This window comes from Capricornis sumatraensis, chromosome 2 (assembly GCF_032405125.1).
Source record: "Capricornis sumatraensis isolate serow.1 chromosome 2, serow.2, whole genome shotgun sequence".
In the NCBI taxonomy this organism is placed as follows: Eukaryota; Metazoa; Chordata; class Mammalia; order Artiodactyla; family Bovidae; genus Capricornis; species Capricornis sumatraensis.
The window spans coordinates 70,081,259-70,105,000 of NC_091070.1; the positions used below are offsets into that span (position 1 = coordinate 70,081,259).

Below are 23,742 nucleotides of genomic sequence, written 5' to 3' on the forward strand. Positions count from 1 at the left end.
ACACAGTTCAGGCCCTAATACCTTCTTATCACTGTCAGAATATACACCCTGGAGGTAGCTACATGTCCATGTAGAGCATACTAAGTCAAGGACTGGATATGAGCCCCACCTATGCCACTTACTAATAGTGTGACCTTATGCATATTATTGAGTGCATGCTCAGTCACTTAGTCATGACCAACTCTTTTGAAACCCTGTGGACTGTAGCCCACCAGGCTCCTCTGTCCATGGGATTTCCCAGGCAAGAATACTGGAGTGGATTGCCATTTCCTTCTCCAGAGGATCTTCCCAACCCACGGATCGAACCCACATCTCCCATGTCTCCTGCTTGGTAGGCAGATTCTTTACCATCAAGCCATCTGGAGGACATTTAGGCATATCATTAGATTTTGCCAAATCTCAACTTCCTAACCATAAAATGGGAATGCTGATAAGGGTACCTGTTTCAATAGGTTTTTGTGAGAATTAAGAGGATACTTGTACACGCTCAGTATAGTGCTCAATAAATATTAATTATAATCATAGGAGTGAAGGTGAATTATGAAGCCCTCTTAGGAAAGGAGACTCTGATTATACTCAAATTATGGGCATTAATTGATACTTGACATTTTTCGCCTAAAATATAAATTTGCTATGAGTTTTCCAGAGTTTTCACTAAATGTTTGACTTTTCCTCAAGTCAAAATTCAGTGAACTGTGTAGTTTAGGAGAGCAACAACCCAGTAGGATCATGATGACTCTCCCTGCCAGATTTTCTATAGCACTAACTTCAAATATATTTTCATATTTAATAAATATATATTGTCATATTTAAAATTTATCCTGACTTTGCCTTCAGTCATGGTCTTCATAAGAAGTACAGCACAGTCTACCACTTAATTCAGTGAACTCCATTTAATCAAGAGATTAGATCCAGTCCAGAGATTCATGGACTGTTTGCTTCATATAAACGAATTGGTGATTCACACTTACTGATCAACCTACAAATACCACCGTTCACAAATGGGAACAGGCCAACCCCTGCTGGTGTAATTATCCGAGGGAGGAAGAGTGGGATGGGTAGGGAACAGCTGATGGTTCTTCTCACTTCTGGAGGGTTGCCCTTGAGATGACAGCATGTAGGTGGGCAGGGCAGGGCAACTGTGACACCTCCCTGGGGTCCCTTCGATGCCAGGAATTGACCAGGCTTCAGCTGTCAAAGAGCAATAAATTTTCCTTCAAAATATAAAACATAAATCAGTGTTTCCCAAACACTGAAGGCAAGAAGAAGCTAAATCCCCATAATAATGAAAAGAATCCCGTTAATTAAATCAGCAAGGTAGAGAGCTTCCCTCCTAGCTCACAGCCTAGCTGAACAGTAGAATACCTTGGAGACTGAAACTGAAATCCAAGCTTTTTCTAGGTTGCAAGCCAGCATCCTGAGGGAACATGTAGAAGAAAAAAATCCTTAAGCACAGGACAAGTAAACACAACTTTTTTTTTTTTTTTTTTTTCCTCTCAGAAGTTGTACTCGGGTTATGTTTATCTGGGAAGAGAAGTTGCAAAACAATTTGTAAAACCAGGTTTAGCATATTTGTGCCAATCCCTTATCAGATCAGGGCTTCCCAAGTGGCTCAGTGGTAAAGAATATGCCTGCCAGTGCAGGAGACACAGGAGATGGGTTCGATCCCTAGGTAGGGAAGATCCCCTGGAAGAAGAGAATGCCAAGCCACTCCAGAATTCTTGCCTGGAAAATCCCATGGACAGAGAAGCCTAGCAGGCTACAGTCCATAGGGTTGCAAAGAGTCAGACACCACTGAGCACAAAGGCTCTTATCAGATCTGCCACTAGTCAAAGGTAAGCTCAAGGCCTGTTACTACAAACTACAGTGTAAAAGCAAATGTATCAGATGCTTACAGGAAAAGAGAGAAATATGCTATTTCTTCTGATTTTTTTTTTTTTTTAATTAGTCTTTTCAGCCGTAGTCTGTTTCAACTTCCTTGGCTCTTAGACATCCTGGATCAGATCATTTACAACAATGATTAAGTGTTTACTTCACACATCTTTCTTTTTGTGTGCAAAGCTATTGATATAGATTTGTGGGTTTTTTTTTTAATGCTTGGTTAATTGGCTGCTGTACTAAGAGAGAGTCTGTTACTGTGGTTGAGGAAAGCTGGAAAAAATCGAGGTTAAAATTTCTTATGAATCTATCACGTTTGGGAATTGAGGGCCTTATAATATTACTGCCCTCAAGCCACTGATAGCAGCTTCTGTTCCCATCAGTGGGAGCTTTTACAGGGATGAAAGTCACACCTGCTCGCCCCAGTGCTGTTGGTTTTGCTCTCCAAGCCAATTCACTTCCGCCCACAATCTACTGACCTTTAAATTGCTTTTAACTGCCAGAAGGTGTGCTTTTCAGGTGAACTAGAGTCCATTCATAGAATCTGAGACTTCAGAACTTACCCATATTTGAAAACCCCAAAACTGGGCCACAACATTTAACTAATCTTTCATGTAATGATTAATCAAATATTAGTTATTGCATCAGTGTCTTTGAAAAATATGTTCTGCATCAGTCAGTTCAGTCATTCAGTCATGTCCAACTCTTTGCGACCCCATGGACTTCAGCATGCCAGGCTTCCCTTTCCTCACCAACTCCCTGAGCTTGCTCAGACTCATGTCCATTGAGTCAGTGATGCCATCCAACCATCTCATTCTCTGTTGTCCCCTTTTCCTCCTGCCTTCAGTCTTTCCTAACATCAGGGTCTTTTCCAATGAGTCAGTTCTTTGCATTAGGTGGCCAAAGTATTGGGGCTTCAGTTCAGCAACAGTCCTTCCAATGAACACCCAGGACTGATCTCCTTTAGGATGGACTGGTTGGATCTCCTTGCAGTCCAAGGGGCTCTCAAGAGTCTTCTCCATCACCACAGTTCAAAAGCATCCATTCTTTGGGGCTCAGCTTTTTTATAACTCTCACATCCATACATGACTGCTGGAAAAACCATAGCTTTGACTGGACAGAATTTTCTTGGCAAAGTAATATTTCTGCTTTTTAATATGCTGTCTAGGTTAGTCATAACTTTTCTTCCAAGGAGCAAGCGTCTTAATTTCATGACTGCAGTCACCATCTGCAGTGATTTTGGAGCCCAAGAAAATGAAGTCTCTCACTGTTTCCATTTTTTCCCCATCTATTTGCCATGAAGTGACGGGACTGGATGCCATGATCTTCATTTTCTGAATGTTGAGCTTTAAGCCAACTTTTTCACTCTTCTCTTTCACTTTCATCAAGAGGCTCTTTAGTTCCTCTTCACTTTCTGTCATAAGGGTGGTGTCATCTGCATATCTAAGGTTGATATTTCTCCCTGCAAACTTGATTCCAGCTTGTGCTTCATCCAGCCTGGCATTTCACATGATGTACTCTACATATAAGTTAAATAAGCAGGGTGACAATATACAGCCTTGATGTATACCTTTCCCAATTTATGTTATGCATAATATCAGACATACTTGCAGTATATCAAAGTTTGAAAGTGTTAGTTGCTCAGTCACGTTTGACATTTTGTGACCCCGTGGACTGTAGCCTACCAGGCTTCTCTGTCCATGGCATTCTCCAGGCTAGAATACTGAAGTGGGCGGCCATTCTCTTTTCCAGGGGATCTTCCTGACCCAGAGACTGAACCCAGGTCTTCTGCATTGCAGGCAGATTCTTTACTGTCTGAGCCACCAGGGAAGACTTACATCAAAGTTTACTCAGATTTATATTTGTCTATACCAGGATCCTGTTTTTAATCTTCTGGCTCGAGAGTTTTCTCACCATTACCTGCATTCTCCACATATTACCCTTTGCTTATGGACAAATCCAGTCCATAAGCACACATACACTCACCTAGAAAGATAATTTTTTTCAGTGTTTAAGGTGTCTAGTGCTACTAGAAGCCCAAATAATAGACTGTAGTTTTATATTGAGGAGTAGAATTGGGCCTACAATCTTTCAGCTTCCACCACACCAGTAAACAGTTTGACACTGAAGGTAAGGGTGGCAGAACAAAAGGTAGCCAGAAAATATGGTTCCTCCTTAGCTTTCCCTGGCTAAGAGGAGTTGTAAGAAGCAGCGAGTGGCTACAATGTGATATTTGATTCATTAGATTCCTTGGGGTGGAGCAAAACAAGATGGTGGATCCCCACTTAGCCCCAACTGCTTCCCTCTGACAACCTAACCCACAGCCTGTCCTCCCGTGGGTTATGGATAATGGTTTAATTTCCTTTCAGCAGGGTGTTTTTTTTTTTTTCTTTCTAACCTTTCAGAGTAGTACCTGTGTGTTTGAGGGGGAAAATACCTTAATTTTTTAAAACTGTGTAAAAAGAAGAGATTTAAAGTCACAAGGTATGTAAGGTACATTAATGAAAAGCAAATATATGTGTGTGTGTGTGTGTATGTTTGTGTGTGTGTTTGTAAATTCAGTGTGTGCATATTAGCAAATTGCAAGAAACAAATTTTGAGGTTTTTAAAATTGTTATTTTTATGGTGTCTTTATAATCTTTCTCTGTGGGAGTTTAAGGAAATAGTTCTTTAAGAGTTTGTTCTTTGGATCTAGCTGATAGCTGATATAAAAGTTGTATCTCACTGGTGCTGATGGGAAATATCTTCAATCACAGATGTATGACTGGCCATTATATGATGAGGAATATCTCTTCAAATGAAGGTAGTGACTACCTCCTAAAGGCTGGAATCTTTGCCTGTTTAATGGAGAATCTTAAAATGTAAATTTTTGTGCAAATCCAAAATGTATGTCTGGTCAAAAGTTGACTTTTAATTTCTTAAAATACAAGCTCTTCAAGCACATCTGTAGATTAACTTGGAAATATAACCAGGCTAATGCCTATTGAGTACCTACTCTGAATGGTTGACTAAGCTAAGTGCTAAGAACAAAGTAAACCCAAACTTATTATAGCAGTGGTAACACTTCATATCAAAGATTTTCCAAAATTAAATATTATAATAGTTTTTCCATAATGTTTAAATATACCCTTTATCTTATTTTGTATATCTGTATATAGTAGAACTGTAAAGTAGCTTTTTTGTATGTAAGTTTTTGACTGATTAACCAAAGGCAGGTATGGACAGTGGAAATAAGCACCATAAAAACTGGCCATCCCCTCTGCTGCCTGGGGGACCACTATGACACACACAGCCATTTTCTGTTTACATTGACATCATTTTGACAGTGTAGCACCTTTTTGTTTTTCCAGGAATGGAGAGTAGGGGGTCAAGTTTTCTGATTAGGAATTTTCAAGGCCAACTTGTAAAAGGCAAAAATTAAGTTTGCATTCCTTTATATATTTGGATATGACAGATTAAAAGCAAGGCAGGTATTCAGAGTGTTTCTAATCCCTCACCTAGGTGACAGTCTCAAATGCTTTGATGTCATCTGGTTGCAGGGCCCCCGAGACTTTTCAAGAAACCAAATTCAGCTGAGTCGCTGTGGCCTGTCTCTCCTTTCTGGTGTTCAAAAAGGAAAGAAAAGGTCCCTGCACCTTCTAGTCTCCTTCCTTTCTTGTATGGTTTGCTTTGTTTGTTTGATTTTAAAACTGCCATTATGTGAAAGTGTTGCAAGTATAAATAATTGAGAAGATAACTCTGTAGGGAAACCACTTTTGCTGCCTTTGTGCAAAGGCAGCTCATTATGGCTCAGAGCTGCAGCATTCCATAAGAGCAATTATGCAACATCAGTATGTCATGGATATTAACCAAGGGGAGTAGATAAGAGACGGGAAAATAACTTTGTGACTTATTTAATTAAATTTATTTGGTTTTTCGAATAGTTCCTCTAGTGTCTAATTTACCAAACCTCTCCGTGGTTGCTGTGGTCTTTGCCGGACGGGCGTTCGGCATTTGTTTGTGGGCATCTCTCCTCAATTCTGTATGGACTGACAAATGTATTTATGTTGGGGTTTAATTTCCACCCGAGGAGAGGTTACCCATGAAAATGGGACCGTAATTTGGTCATGAGGTAATCCCCCCCAGGGCTTATATAGTCAGTTAATATATGTTAATACAGCAAAGTGAACAAAAGGTTAAATAAGTGGGTCAGTCTCAGAACGAGTCCTGTACTGCTTACTTCTGCTTAAACGGAAGGAAAAGCCCATAATGGCGCTTGCCTGACTTTCACCCCCATCATTTTAAGAATTGCTTTGCCAATCCTTCACAGCAAATAGTAATTTTAAGTGGACCAACACAGAGCTCAGGGTGTTTGCACTCCATGGTAATGATAGAGTAGCTGTGCTCCCTGGAGTCAATAAGCCCAACAATTGAGTCATTTTTGCCTCCTGTGAGTGAATCACTGCTGTTAGCCTGAATGACAGGATTGCTTATAGAAGTGGAGCCCTTCACCGGGCTGACCTCTTCCTGAGACAGCGAGGTTCAGAGGGCAGGCAGGTGGTGTTTAACACAGTTCTAAGTAAAAGCTGATTTTGTACTTGTACACTCTGTAAACAAAAAAGTAGAATTGGTGGGGGCGGGGCGGGGGTGGGAGGGGAGAGGAGGATGGAGCATTGCATGTGCATTGAGGTGCTTTACCCAAAGCAGCACTTCCTCTTTTCCTGTCTCTCCTCCCTTCTCATTTCTGTCTTTCCTTAACGTCCTGCTCCCCCCACCGCCTTGTCTCTGACTCTGTTTCTCTCCTCCCCATCTTCCACCCTCCGTATGCAGAAGTCTCTAACACATGTAGTCGACATGCTAAAGTTAGATGGCCACAGCCCAAGTTTTAGTTCTCATTAATGAAAGATGCAGAGGGTGTTGCCAAAAAAAAAAAAAAAACCCTCCTAGTTTTAAGATTAGTCTTCAGTTTCTGAATCATTTTTGAAGCAGAAATTTTAGGTACACATAGCAAAATACCCAATAATAGTTGTTGCTTTTTATAATATTTCATTGAGCAAGAAAATACGAGAAAAGTAGGAGAAGGGGAAAATTAGAGCAAACATCCTAGCCTAGCATCATCTCCTAATGATCAAACTATATTTGAGATAGAGAAATTCAAAGAACATTCTCAGCCTGAATATTTTTAGGGGTCCAAGGGCAATGGAGTAGTCAGGTTTTATAATAATCTTGGGAGGGGGTGTTATGAACAGGTAAGATAGAAAACAGGCTTCCCAGAAAGCACAGTAGTAAAGAATTCACCAGCCTATGCAGGAGACTCAAAAGACGTGGGTTTGATCCCTCGGTTGGGAAGATCCCTTGGAGTAGGAAATGGCAATCCACTCCAGTATTCTTGCTGGAAAATTCCAACGACAAAAGAGCCCATCCATGGAGCTGGAGTCCATGGAGTCGCAAAGAGCTGGACATGACTGAGGGACTAATCAAGCACAAGATATAAAACAAGAGCCCTACAAATGGTTCTCTATCTTTGAGTCTGACTTGGGGAAGTGGGAACATGGAAATCCTATTTTCAAATTCATTATGATTTAAAAACACAATTTTGGTTAAAAAAATACTCCTTAATTTTTTCAAATCCTTGGAGCCCTCAGTTCAGTTCATTTGCTCAGTCATGTCTGGCTCTTTGCAACCCCATGAACTGCAGCACGCCAGGCCTCCCTGTCCATCACCAACTCCCAGAGTTCACTCAAACTCACATCCATCAAGTTGGTGATGCCATCCAGCCATCTCATCCTCTGTTGTCCCCTTCTCCTCCTGCCCCCAATCCCTCCCAGCATCAGAGTCTTTTCCAATGTGTCAACTCTTCACATGAGGTGGCCAAAGTACTGGATTGATTGGTTTAGCATCAGTCCTTCCAAAGAACATCCAGGGCTGATCTCCTTCAGAATGGACTGGTTGGATCTCCTTGCAGTCCAAGGGACTCTCAAGAGTCTTCTCCAACACCACAGTTCAAAAGCATCAATTCTTAGGTGCTCAGCTTTCTTTAGAGTCCAACTCTGCATCCATACATGACTACTGGAAAAACCACAGCGTAGTGCCCCTCAAAATCTTAATAACTGAAGCCAAGTTTGATTTGTACTATCATGCCTTCTTAGAGATTCATAATATATGTTTGGGCTTTCCTGGTGGCTCAGGTGGTAAATAATCTGTCTACAATGTGGGAGACGCAGATTCGATCCCTGGGTTGGGAAGATCCTTGGAGAAGGGAATGGCAACTCACTCCAATATTCTTCCCTGGGAAAGCCCATGGACAGAGGAGCCCGATAGGCTACAGTCCATGGGGTTGCAAGAGCTGGACACCACTGAGCAACTAACACTTTGACTTTCTTTGTTTCATTTAGTGCTGCTCCCTACCACGCTTTGACTTACCATCTTTGTTTTGGAGAAACATCGAAACATTGACACCAGTGTCCTTCAGAGTACAATCTGGGGAAAAAAAATTTTAAGAAAGCTTTCTATTCTTCTTTCCTTCCTCTTTCTTCAGTTTCTCCTTATTATTCGTCTATCCCAAAACACATGCACACCATAATATTCCACTGAGCTCAGTTCCCATTATTCCCAGCTTATTCTCCCCTCTCCAGCAACTGGACTTATCATTCAGTGTTACCCAGCTTAGAAAAGTCTGATGCCCACTTTCTGCCAAGTCAAGTCCTTCTCTTCCTTCACCACTGTACACAAGATTTGCCTGGCATCCGTAAAGCCAGATGGAGTCACATCTTTAAACTAATGCTTCTAGTCTGTATCTTTAATTGTTTCTGAGTGCAAAGATCACTACCCAGAGACAGGACGCCAGAGTTATTTCCCACCTTAGCTCTGCCCCATTCTAGGAAAAATCATTTCATCAGTTCAGTTCAGTTCAGTCACTCAGTCGTGTCCAACTCTTTGCAACCTCATGAACCTCAGCACGCCAGGCTTCCCTGTCCATCACCAACTCCCGGACTCCACCCAAACCCATGTCCATTGAGTTGGTGATGCCATCCAACCATCTCCTCCTCTGTCGTCCCCTTCTCCTGCCCTCAATCTTTCCCAGCATCAGGGTCTTTTCAAATGAGTCAGCTCTTCGCATCAGGTGGCCAAAGTATTGGAGTTTCAGCTTCAGCATCAGTCCTACCAATGAACACCCAGAACTGATCTCCTTTAGGGTGGACTAGTTGGATCTCCTTGCAGTCCAAGGGACTCTCAAGAATCTTTTCCAACACCACAGTTCAAAAGCATCAATTCTTCAGCACTCAGCTTTCTTTAGCGTCCAACTTTCACATCCATTCATGACCACTGGAAAAACCATTGCCTTGACTAGACGGACCTTTGTGGACAAAGTAATGTCTCTGCTTTTTAATATGCTGTCATTTCATCCGGGCTTCAGCTATTCAGCCACTTGCAAAATGAGGACAGAAAATTCCTCTGGGCTCTTCCATTCTCAATTTGACATTATTTCCAAGACACAGGAACCCTATTTTCATTGTCATTTGGTTAGCACTTCACCATACATTTTACTGAAGATGTATTGTATGTTTGACATGCTTTCAATAACGTAGAATTAAGATGTGGCCCTGGCCTCTGAGACTACCTGGTGAGAAGCTAGATATATACATTATGATTTTAGTATTGAATAGATGCTGAGATGGATCTCTGAACTAGGTGCAACTGACTGAAGAAGTGCTTCTTACTCAAACTATGGAATCTGGGAAGTTACCTCAAAAAGATATTCTCTGATAAGAATATTGAAGGGTGTGTTTATCAGACAGCCATGAGAGAAAGGCCCCAAAGACAGAAGAAATAGTATGTTCCTAGGTAGTTGGCATATTAACTTTATACTTATTGTCTTTTTGTTTATATGTACATAACTGTATAGCAGTTAAACCAATTTCTAAATTAAATTATTTTATGTTACTTTATCTTTACTGTGAAAATGGAGAAAATTCAAATGCTATCATTTCTATTTCTAATAGTTAGGCCACTTTAGGGAATTCTGATAAGTGTGAGATGTGAATATGCAAAAAATTCCTTTCAAATTGCAGTACACGGTGTTTGCTTCTTTGTCTGTTGGTGACTGTAGCTGAGTGTGGAATACAGGAATCAAAGGTTGATGTCTTTATTTCTCTGCAATTCGAGGGAAAGAAATCCACTAACTAACCCTCTAAAGCTAAAATATTTAAGGACTAAAGCAGATGTGGCATAACTGCTGGTTTGCTAAGTCTCTCGTGATTTATAAAGATATATTTTATGTCTTTTATGATTACGGGATGATGCTAAAAATTTTGTGGGTAGTAATACCGTCACGTTGGGAAGACTGTATATAACATCTCTGAAGAAGATACAGAATGCCACCCAGCTGCAAATCAAAGTAAAAAGATGTTTAATTTGTTATAAGGAAAGGCAGTCAAGAAATTTTATCTGGAATTTGGTCTTTGATGTCTGGTCATCATAAATGTGAGGACATTATTAAGTCATGTATTTATGAAAAGATTTTTTTTTTGCCTCTTGACATCATGGGATATGTTTTCATAATATATTTTTAAAAATTATTGTTAGATGTATAGCTATTAGAAATATAGTTTATTTAAAGTGACTTTGAAATTTTCCAAATCTTTGATTTTTTACCCCCTTTGGCACCTGGACTAGATGCCAGTAGAAACTGGTTAAATAACATGTTTTAAACAGGAAAACTGTACCCTATATACATATTTATAATACTTTGTTAGATCTTTCTTTTAATATTACTTGACTTTCTGTGTTTTAATCTCTTTCTTTTTTTTTTTTTGGATTTTGGGCTGGAGCCACTCTAAAGCTTAACACCTAGGAGATTTCTCACTTATGGTTCCCTTTAAAAGTGCTAAAATCTCAGCCTCTCAAACAAGAGACCAAGCTACAATTTAAAGAAAGCAGTAGTATTGATAAAGGGCCCTAAGAATGTTGCCACCTTCCAAATGTGTCTTCTGCCACATTCTTTCTTTTAAACCAGCAGGAGAGTTGGAAGAAGGATAAGAGGCTGGCCCGTACAAACACTCCTGGCATGCCATGCTGGTCTCTGAGGTCTCCCCTGCTGCTTTAGAAAAAGGAGCCCTACAGACAAATGAAAGGCCCATGGGGACATTCTCATGCAAGCCCCTTCCTGCCAAACACCAAGTGGCTTTAGATTGTTGGTGTTGGTGTGGTTTGGCCTGAGTTGAAGAATAGAGACTTGAGAACCATTTGTTTCCACACCGTTTTGGGTGAAGTGCTATATTTTTCACTTTAAAAGCCCATTTAAAAAGAAAAATATGGTTTGAAAGGAGGACACAATTTGGAAGCCATCACACTTAATGGAGTCCCTTTTCAGTGTAACACTTTGTACTATCAATTCTCTTCTAAATTGTTGTCACCACCTGGAGAAAACCCACCCTTGATTGTCTTACCACTCTTGCTTAAAAACACCATCTTCTGTATATTTTTCCTATTTCAGATTTTTAAAACTTTTTTGTGAATTCCACCAAGTATGAAGTGTACACAGTGTGCCAGGGACATATTACCATCAGCTTCCAATTACACAGATTATCTCAGAATTAAAAGAAAAACCAGCAAGCTGGACCTAATAGGAATAAAGGCTTTTACTGACAATTAATTAACAATTGACCAGACATTGTTAGATAATGGACTTCATAAAGTCTGGAGGATGTAGGAAGAAGAAGTAATTTTTTGGAACTAGTCACGCAGTTGATTGGGCTTCCCAGGTAGTGCTAGCAGTAAAGAACCCGCCTGTCAATGCAGGAGACATAAGAGACTGGGGTTCCACCCCTGCACTGGGAAGATCCCCTGGAGGACGGTGTGACAACCCAGTCCAGTATGCTTGCCTGGAGAATCCCATGGATAGAGGAGCCTGGAGGGCTATGATTCATAGAGTCACAAGGAGTCAGACACGACTGAAGTGACTTAGTACGCCTGCAGGTACTTTATTATACTTGTTGCCACAGTCTGAAATATTCATCTAGTTTTGGAGTTTTGAAGAAACGAGAGGGTTTTGAAGTTAAAGTTGCTTCTTTCCAACCGTTCACTCTCTTTTTGTCCTTTATCTTGAGTGGCCTGCCTAGTTTCTCAGCCTGAAAGTCCCACTGTCAACTCAAAGGTAACTTTTAGAAAATTGAGTTTGTGCCCCCTTACCGTAACAAGTAGGAATTCCTCTGAAATTTCCAGTTTTTATCAAATGAATACTATAGCATACCAGACATAGATTCTCAAGTTTATCCTCTTATAATAGCACTTCTATTTGTATCTCTTCTTTGCCATCTAAACACAATTCATCAGCAGTTCTCCAAGCCACAGGTCCCACTTCTTTTGTATTTCTACCAATTTAGTCTGAGTATACATTTCCCTCTTCTGCTTGGAATATAACAGCTTTCTACCATTTAGCTTCTTGCTTCTCATCAGCTCATATGTAGCCCTTAGAATAGATCTTCCTCAAGCACCATATTTTATCTATCATTCTACTCTTTAGGAATTTCAGAGGTTCAATTTGTTACTCAAGAACTTCCACCTGGGTGGGGGAAATAGGGAAATATTGGTCAAAGGATGCAAACTTCTAGCTTCAAGATGAGAAAGTTCTAGAAGTCCAGTGCACAGCCAGGTGATGATAATTAACAGTCTTATGTATTTGAAAGTTGCTAAGAGAATAGATCTTAAATGTTCTTGCCGTGAAAAAGAAGTGGTAATTATGTGATGTGATGGAGGTGTCAGATAATCATTTTGTAATATGAATGTGTCAAATCAACACTACCTTAAGTTTATACAATATTACACGTCAAACTTGTTCAGTCGCTCAGTTGTGTCCAACTCTTTGTGACCCCATGAACTGCAGCATGCCAGGGTTCCCTGACTTTCACTATCTTCTGCAGTTTGCTCAGACTCGTTCGTTGACTCAGTGATGCCATCCAATTATCTCATCCCCTGTCACCCCCTTCTCCTGCCCCCAATCTTTCCTGGTATCAGGATCTTTTCCAATGAGTCAGCTATTTGCATCAGGTGGCCAAAGTGTTGGAGCTTCAGGATCAGTCCTTCCAATGAATATTCAGTGTTGATTTCCTTTAGGATTGACTGGTTTGATCTCCTTGCGATCCAAGGGACTCTCAAGAGTCTTCTCCAGCACTGCAATTTGAAACCATCAATTCTTTGGTGTTCAGCCTTCTTTATATGGTCCAACTCCCATATTCACACATGACTACTGGAAAAACGATAGCTTTGACTATGTCAGGGAAGGTTTGACTGTGTCAGACCTTTGGTGGCAAAGTGATGTCTCTGTTTTTTAATATGCTGTCTAGCTTTTCTTCCAAGGAGCAAGTGTCTTTTAATTTCATGGCTGTAGTCACCATCCACAGTGATTTTGGGAGCCCAAGTCACTATTTCCACTTTTCCCCCATCTATTTGCCATGATGATGGAACTGGATGACATGATCTTAGTTTTTAAATGCTGCGTTTTAAGCCAGCTTTTTCATTCTCCTCTTTCACGCTCATCAAGAGGCTCTTTAGTTCCTCTTCCTTCTCTGCTATTAAAGTGGTATCATCTGGATATCTGACATTGTTGATATTTCTCCAAGCAGTCTTGATGTCAGACTTATACAATGTTATATATCAGTTGTATCTCAATAAAGCTGAAAAAATAAAGGTGCCTCCCCTAGCTTGTATATTAACTGTGGTTGTGTTTTTCAGACCAAAACCAGGAGCCTGTCAGAATTCAGTGCCTGCACCCTCCCTTGCACACATTGGGCCTTAGTCTACTTCAGTGTCTTCACACACACCATTTCCTTATTTCCTTCTTTCTCAATAATCTATACTATTTAAATCTGGTCCAACTTCCCTCCTCCAAGAAGCTGATGATTAACTTGACTTCTGACTTCTCTTTTGACCCCATCACACTTATTTACTGAGGGTGGACCATGTTTATTTAGGATTATGATGTATTCTCAAATTGTGCTCTTTGATTTGTTACTGTAGTTGTGAAGAGTAAAATTCTTTAAAGGCATAAGTTGCATTTTCAAAATTTTAAATATATATGTGGACATAGAGAGAGTCATATAATGATATATGTTCACATTATATATGTTATTATTATATATGACCTTGTGATATTTTGTCATTAAACTTGTCTTTTGTTAGATACAGTGCATAGAAGTTATCAGTGTGTGATGCATGTATAGGTTACTGTGGACCTTAAAAATTATTCATTCTAAATTTTTTAGTGAAAAAGGATGAAAATAGGCCATACGGAATCCCTGCTTCTTTATACCTTGCTGCCCTTCCTATCTTCTATCTTCCCACCACCCCCCAACTCTGGGACCTGTACGCAGTCCCAGAGAAAACTCTACTAGGATGATCCTCTAAACACTGAAGAGGTTTGTCCTGAGTAACTGTTGATTGACCAAAGGGGAACATAGGGTAGAGCAAGGAACGAGGTTTTGAAAAAAGTCTGTTCATCCTGGTGAAAGTGAGAAAGGGGAGAAGAGAGCAAACACTAGAACATGGCTTGATGGCAAAAAAAGATGCTTAAACAGCCATTCTTTTCTCCTTCGTTTTCAGCATTCCTGCCACACACAAAATTTCTGTCTATGACCTATGTGGGTATATGTCTACATATCCTAGAGTTGGTAACCCTTTTTACCCTTCCTTCCAGCAGCCACACAGAAAACTTAGCCAGGTGTTAATCTCTGCAGTTTATTGCCTGATATGTGTATGTGTGTACATGTATGTGTATACACACATGTACACATACATACTTGCATATGATTACTGACTTCTCACAGCTTATCTCAAGGCCACATTGTTTCCTGTCCCACTTGGTTGACAGGGCATCTCTGACATGACAGATGTATCCACTAAGAACAGGATCGTGCATTTGAAACCAGTTTAATTCTTAGCAAGGCGATGCATATGGCTTATGGAGATTTTGTTGTTGATTTTTTTTCCTTATATATTACTCAGGGAAGCCTGTGTCAGTATAAATCAGTGGTAACGAAGTCAACATTATGGCATCTTTGATACTGCATTTGCAAAAGCCTTTCTGGATGTTGTTTAATTCAAGGCTTAATGATTGATATTGTAGACACTGAATAAACATTTTTGATGGATCTGTTTGCTCACAGATTTAAAAAAGTGAATCCCTTTTTCTCTTGGATTTAAAGAGTGTAATGCCATTGAAAAGGAAACAGTTCACATGTGGTCATCATAGGTTGGTGGCAACAAAAGTAGAAACTCACTTAGGGTAAAATTTGCTGTCAGGAAAAATGGAGCATTCTTTCTGAACTCAGGAACGTGGTTCAGGCGAGCTTGCTTGTGGATGGTTGCTACAATAAGGCTCCTTTCATACAGGTGTGTTTATGCCCCAGGCTTGCTGGCCACAGTCCATTCCATTTACAGAAGCTGAATTAAACAATAACTACCACATTGCAAAAAATGGTGGGGAGGGGGGAGGGGGGGGAAAGGTGAGCGTCAAAGGAGATGCCTGAGAGCTTTGTTCGGGCCAAGAAAAACCCTGTTGCAGTTGTCAGAGCTTGTTGATGTTGCTGGGAACGGCACTTTTTTTTTCTCCTGGATTTTGTGGTTCTGCCTTAGGAAAGAAAGTAAAATAGAACGGAAGAACAAAGTCCTACTCTATAAATCAGCAGCTGCTCCTTGCCAGATCAAAGGAGTGACATTTTTGCTTCTGGACTACTTGTCCACTTGAGGGCTTGACAGGCAGCTAACAGCTGGCCTGCTAGACTGTATGGGAGATTCCGCCTACATCTTCTTCTGAGCAGATGACAAGCTAATCAGAGAGATATCCATAGCATAGGGCATGTGAGTGCACCTTGATCTCCTCAAACATAGCTGATACATAATTGCTAAACAGCTTGGTATATTTTTGGCAAGTTAATGCTCAGGTGGCTTCCACTGAGAAGTAGGATAGAGAATTAATACTCCAATCAAAGGGGGTCTTGAAAGCTAAAGAAATGCTAGATTTGTAAGGATCTCCTCCTGTTAGCACGAATTAGTAAGTGGCTAGGAACATGATGAGAACCAGCTAAAATGTGTGTAACTGATTGTCAAGTGACTGGTTGATTTTTTCGAAGCCCAGTCAGGCAATAAGGTTCAGATAGATGAACAGGGACTTCATAATTGGAAATTTTGAAGATGATTACTCCAGTTTTTTTATGCTGATAGAAGTGAATAAAGTTATAGATGTATCTTCCCTGTCTGCAAAGAATTGTTTTCAGAAGCATTATTAGGAGTATAGGTATACAGATCTGGAATTCTAATGTCAGTAGTAAAACTTTCAAAGTAATTCAGTTTCTAGTTGATTTCCATCTGCAATAAATCATGTACAGAATGAGGTAATACACTACAACTTATGTCTATTGACTTAGTATTTTATCTTTAAGAGGATAGATTCTAGATATGAATAGCTAAGGAAGTTTGCGTATTTCCTCCTCCTTTGCTTTCAAGTAGCTTTGAAAGATCACTTTTATAGTGCATGATAAATAGCCACATATGAATAATCTGATGGTGTTCTGGGAGAGTAACAGTGCTTCACAATCATAACCTGCTGGGATGTTTTGTTATTGAGTGTGATTATCCTTATGGAATAGTGTTTATTGTTCCTCAGTATTATAAAGAAAATAAAAGATAATTCCCTATCTTCAAGGAATTTCTCAAATACTTTTATTAAAAAGTCTCTACTATTGGCCATGTAAGCCTGAGTCGAATAGGATGCCAAATTCTCCAGGTCATTCTAAAGATTTTTTAAGTTATAAAAAACAGTCAAGCTTATTATTAAAAACTTAAACAGTGCAGAGCTACATGAAATAAAAACAGAAATCTACCATTTCCCTGCTATCCATTCCTGAGAGAGAACAGTTTCCACAAAAACACTTTATCAGTCCACATTTTCCTGTCAGAGGCACTGACAGAATGAAATGTATTAAATCACTCTAAATTGTTTGTTGCCCAAAACGAGTGATTAAAGGACTGTTTAGATGTGAGATACCTAAAGAGAATAGTGTGTGCATATTCACAGCTCCGGTTCTTGATTAAAACTTGATCTTTGCAAGTTTCTGTTCTTAGTAAGAATACTGGATCGTGTATTTGGTATGTGACCTAGAGCAGGAATTCTCAAATTTAAATGTGCTTGTGTCACCTGGAAATATTTTAGAATATTGATTCAGATTCATTAGTGCCAAGGTGTGTGCATGTGAAGTCGCTTCATTCGTGTCCGACTCTTTGCAACCCTATGGATTGTAGGCCACCAGGCTCCTCTGCCCGAGGGATTCTGCAGGCAAGAATATTGGAGTGGGTTGCCGTGCCCTCCTGCAGGCGATCTTCCCAACCCAGAGACTGGCAGATGGGTTCTTTACCACGAGCACCACCTGGGAAGTGCCAGGGTAGGGACCACTTATCTCTGTAGGTCTAATGAGTTTGAGTTGATGTTTATATGGTTGGTCCATGGAGCACCGAGTTGCGAGGATCCAAAGAATTGTTAAGAGAGTGATTCCAAAATAGCTCACCCCACTACCCTGCCCCCCAGCAGACACCCACTCCAGGGTCTAAAATCCCCACCATGACATTATATACTTGGATTAGCTGTAATCTCTGGGAAGACCCTACATGGCATGAACACATGCTACCTTCAGGGGTACAGCACATTATTATCCTCTTATCAATCAGCTTGGCTTTGTTTTATGATAACCCACCAAGTGTTAATTATTACCTGTAAGAGAACAGAGCTCTTTAGGAGGGGGCATTGTATAGATACATTTTGAGTATAAGTTAACATTTAACAAGCCTTTACTATGTGCCAGGTACTGTGGCACAAAGATGTTACAAGCAATACCCTCCTTAATCCTCAAAATGATCTGGGCTCAACTATCACCCCAGCTTATAGATAGGAATCAAACTGAATCTTGGACGTTTACATAGACTTGCCCAAGGTGACACAGCAAGGAAAGGGCAGAAAATATGTTCCTATGCTCTTCATCACTTTGCTCTACAGAGAAGTCTGGAATATGGAACAATATCTGAGAAGGGTTTACCTAGAGTAGGGTATTTTAGTAAAGAACCTATGTGAGCCCTCCTATCTTGAAGGAAGAATTAAGATGAAATGATTTTGGGAAACCACAGTAGAAAGCTGTCGAAAGATAAGCATCACCTACTTGATCATTTTGCTCAGGGCTTTTCATGTCAGCATAAACACTCCACTACTCAAGGCATATTTGTAAAGCTACAAAAGGTGTGTGAGTCCAGATTAATATCGTGTCTTCATATTGTAAGCTTAGAAGTGTTAGTTCATGGTGTTTTGAGAGCTGTAGACTAATCTGTGTGTGTAGTCAGTCACTAAGTGGTGTCTGACTCTGCAACCCCATGGACTATAGCCCACCAGGCTCCTCTGTCCATGGGATTTCAAAGGCAAGAATACCAAAGTGGGTTGCCATTTCTTTCTCCAGGGGATCTTCTCAACCCAGGGATCAAACCTGGATCTCCAGTAGACCAATCTCACCTCTACCAAATTAAAAATCAAGCTGTAGCTCTGGGAAATTGATTATGAACCATAACTGTATCCCTAAATAACCCATGAATCTCATTCGTTTACCTTACTTTGCTCACGATTGTGTGGGAGAAAAGACTCACTATCTGGCCACCCATGAAAAATGTGGGTTTGAGACATGACTCAGTCATTTGTGTGTTGGAGTACACATTCAAAGGTATTAAATCTGCTTAATTCACTGATTCACCCTTTTCAGTATATCTCACTGAGAAGACCCTCCTCTTAGCCATAAGCACAGCACAGAGATAGACATGCTTTCTTCTTGAACTCAGAAAAGTCGAAGAAACTTAATAATGGACTTGTCCTGATTGAGACATCACTGTTGCAAATCCCAACCAGTAGCAAGCTTTGTGAATAAGCACCTTCTCTGATGAGTTTTGTGGCTGAGAAAAGTGAAGAAACAGGTTTTTCATTTTTTAAAAGGTCCCCAATCACCAAGATATTTGGACAATACCTCTTCCAAACTGATCTGATCTCTCTTCAGCATTTCTACCTCTGCTTCTCTGACCAGACCAATCCATGCAAAATCTTCACGTCCAGGGATTCTTGATGCCTCCTCGGAGGGTTCAGGGCTGGCATCTTTCCAGTTGACTCCATGGAGGCCTACACTTTCTAACAAAAGGAATGCTGCCAAAAGGAATGGGTTACCAGGTGGGGAATGAAGTTAGTGAACCAGAAGGAGGGATTTATCAGCCATTTAAAAAAGATGGAGAAAAAGAAAGGAAAAGGAATCAACCAACGATCTGGAAAGATACCCAAGTCTACTTCTATCAATCTGAAATATGCTCGGGAGTGAACACACTTTAAAAAGAAAATCACCATGGTCAGATTTCTTTGACAGAAAAGTTTGGCTTTTTTTGTGGGGGGTTAAGGTGGGGATGTGGGAGAGGTCTCCAGAACACCTCTCTCCAAAAAGACAAGATGAGATTTCAATGATATTTTCCTTTCTTGGGTTTATTCTTTTTATATATAAAAGAATCCATCTGCCAGGGCAGAAGACACAGGTTTGATCGTTTGATCCCTGGGTTGGGAAGATCCCCTGAAGAAGGAAATGTCAGCCAGCTCCAGCATTCTTGTCTTGGAAATCCCATGGATGTGGGAGGCTGGCGGGCTACAGTCCATGGGGTCACAAAGAGTCGGACATGGCTTAGCCTAAACACGCGTGCACACATACACATACACAGATATATATTCACTCTAAGTTGACTCAAAAAGGCCTCATGATTCTTGGAACGTCATTGAATTTATTTCTGTAATCAAGTTTATTTTTAAGCTAACCATCTAAGTATATAATTTTTAAGGATCACACATACTAATGCATTTTCTATTTTGATAAAATTTAGTGAGAAAGTAGATAGTCTTAGTACCTCTCCAAAGCTTTTGCTTGAGCCTGTGTACTAACTTTGTGTTCAACACAAATCAATGGAAGTAGTGTATTTTAGGGTACTCATTCCCTAGGGAGTCACTAATGGAATTATCTCTAGCCCTTACAAAGTCACAGTGAGGCTAATGAATTTTTTTAAGTGGAATCTGGATAAGGCATTAGGCTCACTAGCACATTTTATTTATGGCGTTTATTATATGTGACACATTTTACATGCAAGGTGTACAAACCTCCGAATGTTTTTAAGAGCTATTTAATATCTAAGAAGACTTTGTGATTTGGGGTTAAATAGTTTATACCAATAGAAAAGTATGTGTCCTCAACTTCAAAATCATTCTGGGATGACATTACAATTTAGAGCATTTTTTAATATCAGATACAGATGAAAAACCTAACAGTCTTTGGATTGGAAATAACTTGTGGGGGTTTTCATTAAAGTTGGGTGCAGCTTGCTGCATTTTGGTTAGTTGGATGTCTTCAGCAATTTTTCAAATGTTTTGGGTTTGGCAAAGTCCAAAATGTTTTTGCCAACACCCTCTTTTCCCCTTAGTTTTTAAACCCGTGTGAAATTCAAGGATAACTTAATCCATATGTGTCTGATTCATTTACACTTAACTCATCAAAATGTTATTTTGTAAGACCCATTTAATATCCAAAAAACCTTTCTGAGCCTTTTAAGATGTCTTTTGTCTTTGAACCAGTGAGTTGCATTTTTCCATATGAATGGAGCTTGGACCTTGAAAGATGGAAGATCAGGCAATTTTCAATTTAGACTTCAAATTTTAAGTAGATCAAAACTTGATATTCTGCTTATCGCTTGAGCACTGAATAACTTCATCTTAAAATACATATCAGAGAAGGTGGAAAAAACTTTCATGTCATCTAATTTGGGGGAAAGACCACATTTGGAAATTTCACATAAAGAAAAAAAAATACTTTTAGTTTGATTTTTGTAAGTCTAGAATTAAATGGCTTCATTTTATGTACATTGGGTGTGTTTTCTATGAGTGGCCTATGGATCATCTGTGCAGTGGGAGTAATTTAATTTTTGAGTGTTGAAGTGTTCTTACAGTCAGCTTATTAACTGTTAATTTTGATAATGACGTCTATGGTGTTCATAAGATAGCCTAGGATCAGGGGAGCTGACAGTTGGCAAGAGTTGTATGTTAAGAGAGTTCCGAAAAATTGGGACCCATATGTTTTACAAATTCTGTGTGATTTGAAAGAATGTGGTAGAATCAGGAATCTGGCAAGATATAGCACTATGGTTCACAAACATTGTTTGAGAACAACAGTTCAGAGAAACCCTAGCGAAAAAAGCAAAATCTCTCTGACCTGTTGTAAGAAGATCTAGTGAAAACCTTCAGAGGCCTCTCTGCCTATTTATTTAGGAGAACTGGGCAAAGAAAGGCCATCGTCATAACTGCTGGTGAACGTCCAGTCCATGCCATGGTAACTAGTTGAAAATGTAATACTGGAGTGGCATTTCCAAGTTCAGCACTTTTATAAAGTCCTGTGAGCACACAGAATGCTTTTTTAATGTTCTGCATTGTTGTGGATCCCCCATTGAACAACCTTTTGAGAGGACCCCGTTTTTACTAATGTAAACATTCTGACGAGTATCCAAAGAAATGACCTTTGAGTGAACCTCTAACCTTCCCTGTAATTATTTGTTTGAAGACAGTGTAGAGTTCTCCTGCTGAGAACTAAGGACCATGATGCCTTGCAACTCTGTGAGGAAGGGAGTGTTTGGGGGAACTGTTGAGAAAGACATAAAGAAGGGAACAACCTCCAGATGTAAATAATAAAAGAGTAAAAGGGTGAAATTAAAAAGGGAAAAAATAGCAATTCGTTTTACCTAAAGAGTTGCTCTACAGGAAAAAACAAAACCGGGATTACTAGTACCTAAGAGGTGAAAACCCTGCCATGTGTGTCCTCCATTAGAAACTTCAAGGAGAAGAGGAAAGGTTTCTCCCACTCTTCTGAGCATCTCAATGGGTCATAATCTGAGCTGATGAAAGGAGTTTTCTGGTGCGACTCTCAGGTCAGTTGTCCTTGAAAGGTCCCAGTAAGAACAGTGAGGGAAAGAGTAGACCACTAAGATTTGAGGGGTACTTCTAAAAGGCTTTGTGATCTATCTGATCAGCTATTCCTCAGCAACACTTAAAAGCGCCTGGAGGGAATATATACCTTTTCCACTCTCTTCTTTTTGTTTTCACCTCATATAACCTGTCACTTACTTTCCCAAACCTGAGGGGGTGTGACATTTTTGACAGCCTGAGCTACACCTACTTAAGTAATAAAGAAGTGCATTGTTTGCCAAACAAACGCCTTATGCAAAAGACTCCTTTGGTTTTCTCCCGGCTATTTTTCTTCAATGTAATTGTATTCCCACCAGAGTGCTCACAGGAGGCCTAAAAGGGTGTGGGCTGCTGTCCTCTGCAAAAGGGACTTCAACACCATAGGAGCACAGAGCTGCCAGCACACACTAGAATTTTCCTGGCTAATTTCAAAGAAGGAGCTTTCAGTTCCTGACCGTGACCCCATGCGAACTCATTAATCATGAAGTCCCCCTGCACTTAAGATTTGAAACTGGGAATACTGGGAATGAGCAAACTCCAGGAGATAGTGAAGGACAGGGGAGCTTGATGTGCTGTAGTCCATGGGGTTGCAATACTGGGAAAGATCATCCATGGTTCTATTTTGAAGGAACAGCTAGCTATAGGCTAGGCAACCCCCTCCCTCCGTGTCCCCCCCTGAAAATGCACAGCCAGTGAATCTTGTGCATCAGCTCAAGTGTGTGGGGAATGCATGTCATTAAATGCACGGGGACAGGGGTAACTCGCAAATGGTAGAAAATTGGTTTGTTTTTATTAAATTTGGAGAAATAAAGGAGATTTCTTATCATCTTACTCTGTTTGTACATGAATATTTGATGGGCATTATTAAACATTAAAGTAACATGAAGTAGGCACTTATTTTTGGATTTCCAACAAAATTAGATCCAGGCTTCTAGACGAAATAACTGCTCTCCTCTACATTCCTGTGATTCAGCCACCACCTGATTTGAAAATGTTTCTTAGACTCTAATATCAACCATGTGTACCTGAGGCTCTGTCTTTCTAGTGGGTTGAAAGGTGGCTGGGTTTATGGTTGGCAGTTACCTTTATCCCTGCCCTGGGTGTCCCAGCTTAGACTGGAAAGGCCGCCCCCAGCTGGCACTGACCTCTAAATGACCCCTAACTTTACAGGCTTAAACTGCAGGAGTTGCCGAAGAGCAGAAGTCTTTCTGGCCAGCACTTATTACTGCTGTGTTGGTGATAAAACTTCAGACAGCCTAATTGATGGCTTTGCTGACCTAACAATACCTTGTGAAAGCCGAGTGCCAGAGCCTGGTCTCCATTTATGACCAGCTGCAAGGGGAAGCGGGATCTCCCTATGATGGAGTTTAGGGAAAGGGGGAAAATCTTCCAGCCTGTGAACTTAAGATTCTGACTTGTTCAAGACGCAGAAGCACAGTTGCAAATTAATACAAGTTTTCGCAGGGAAAACTTTTTTCTCTTCCTAACTTGTTTTTAGCAAGTCAGCCTCGGCTTGGTTATGAGATGACAGGGGAGATGATCCAGTCAGCTATTTTTGAACATGGAGAGGAAAAATTGCCTTCAAATTAAAAAGATAATTTTTGGTAGATGTTCAACTGTACTCTATTCTCCACAGCGTGCGAAGGTGTTCATGGAGCACACAAATTGCATTTGCTGACTCGTCGTCTCTATTCTATTTCAGGTTTATTAATGCCAGAAGAAGAATAGTACAGCCCATGATTGACCAGTCAAATCGAGCAGGCAAGTTCCAACTCGTGTCTGTGTTCCCATCCCTGAGGCACAAATCCTCATCAAATTATACT

General features: G+C 40.2%; 1 protein-coding gene across 5 annotated transcripts in view; it reads left to right on the forward strand.

Annotated features, from left to right (window-relative positions):
• The window catches only part of MEIS2 (Meis homeobox 2), a 225,975-nt gene that overhangs the window by 196,748 nt on the left and 5,485 nt on the right, over nucleotides 1-23,742 (forward strand). For all 5 annotated transcript variants that reach the window (XM_068965916.1, XM_068965915.1, XM_068965917.1 and 2 more), the window contains exon 10: nucleotides 23,622-23,680. In XM_068965916.1, the coding sequence (XP_068822017.1) occupies nucleotides 23,622-23,680 (59 nt within the window). The remainder of the gene's footprint in view (nucleotides 1-23,621; nucleotides 23,681-23,742) is intronic.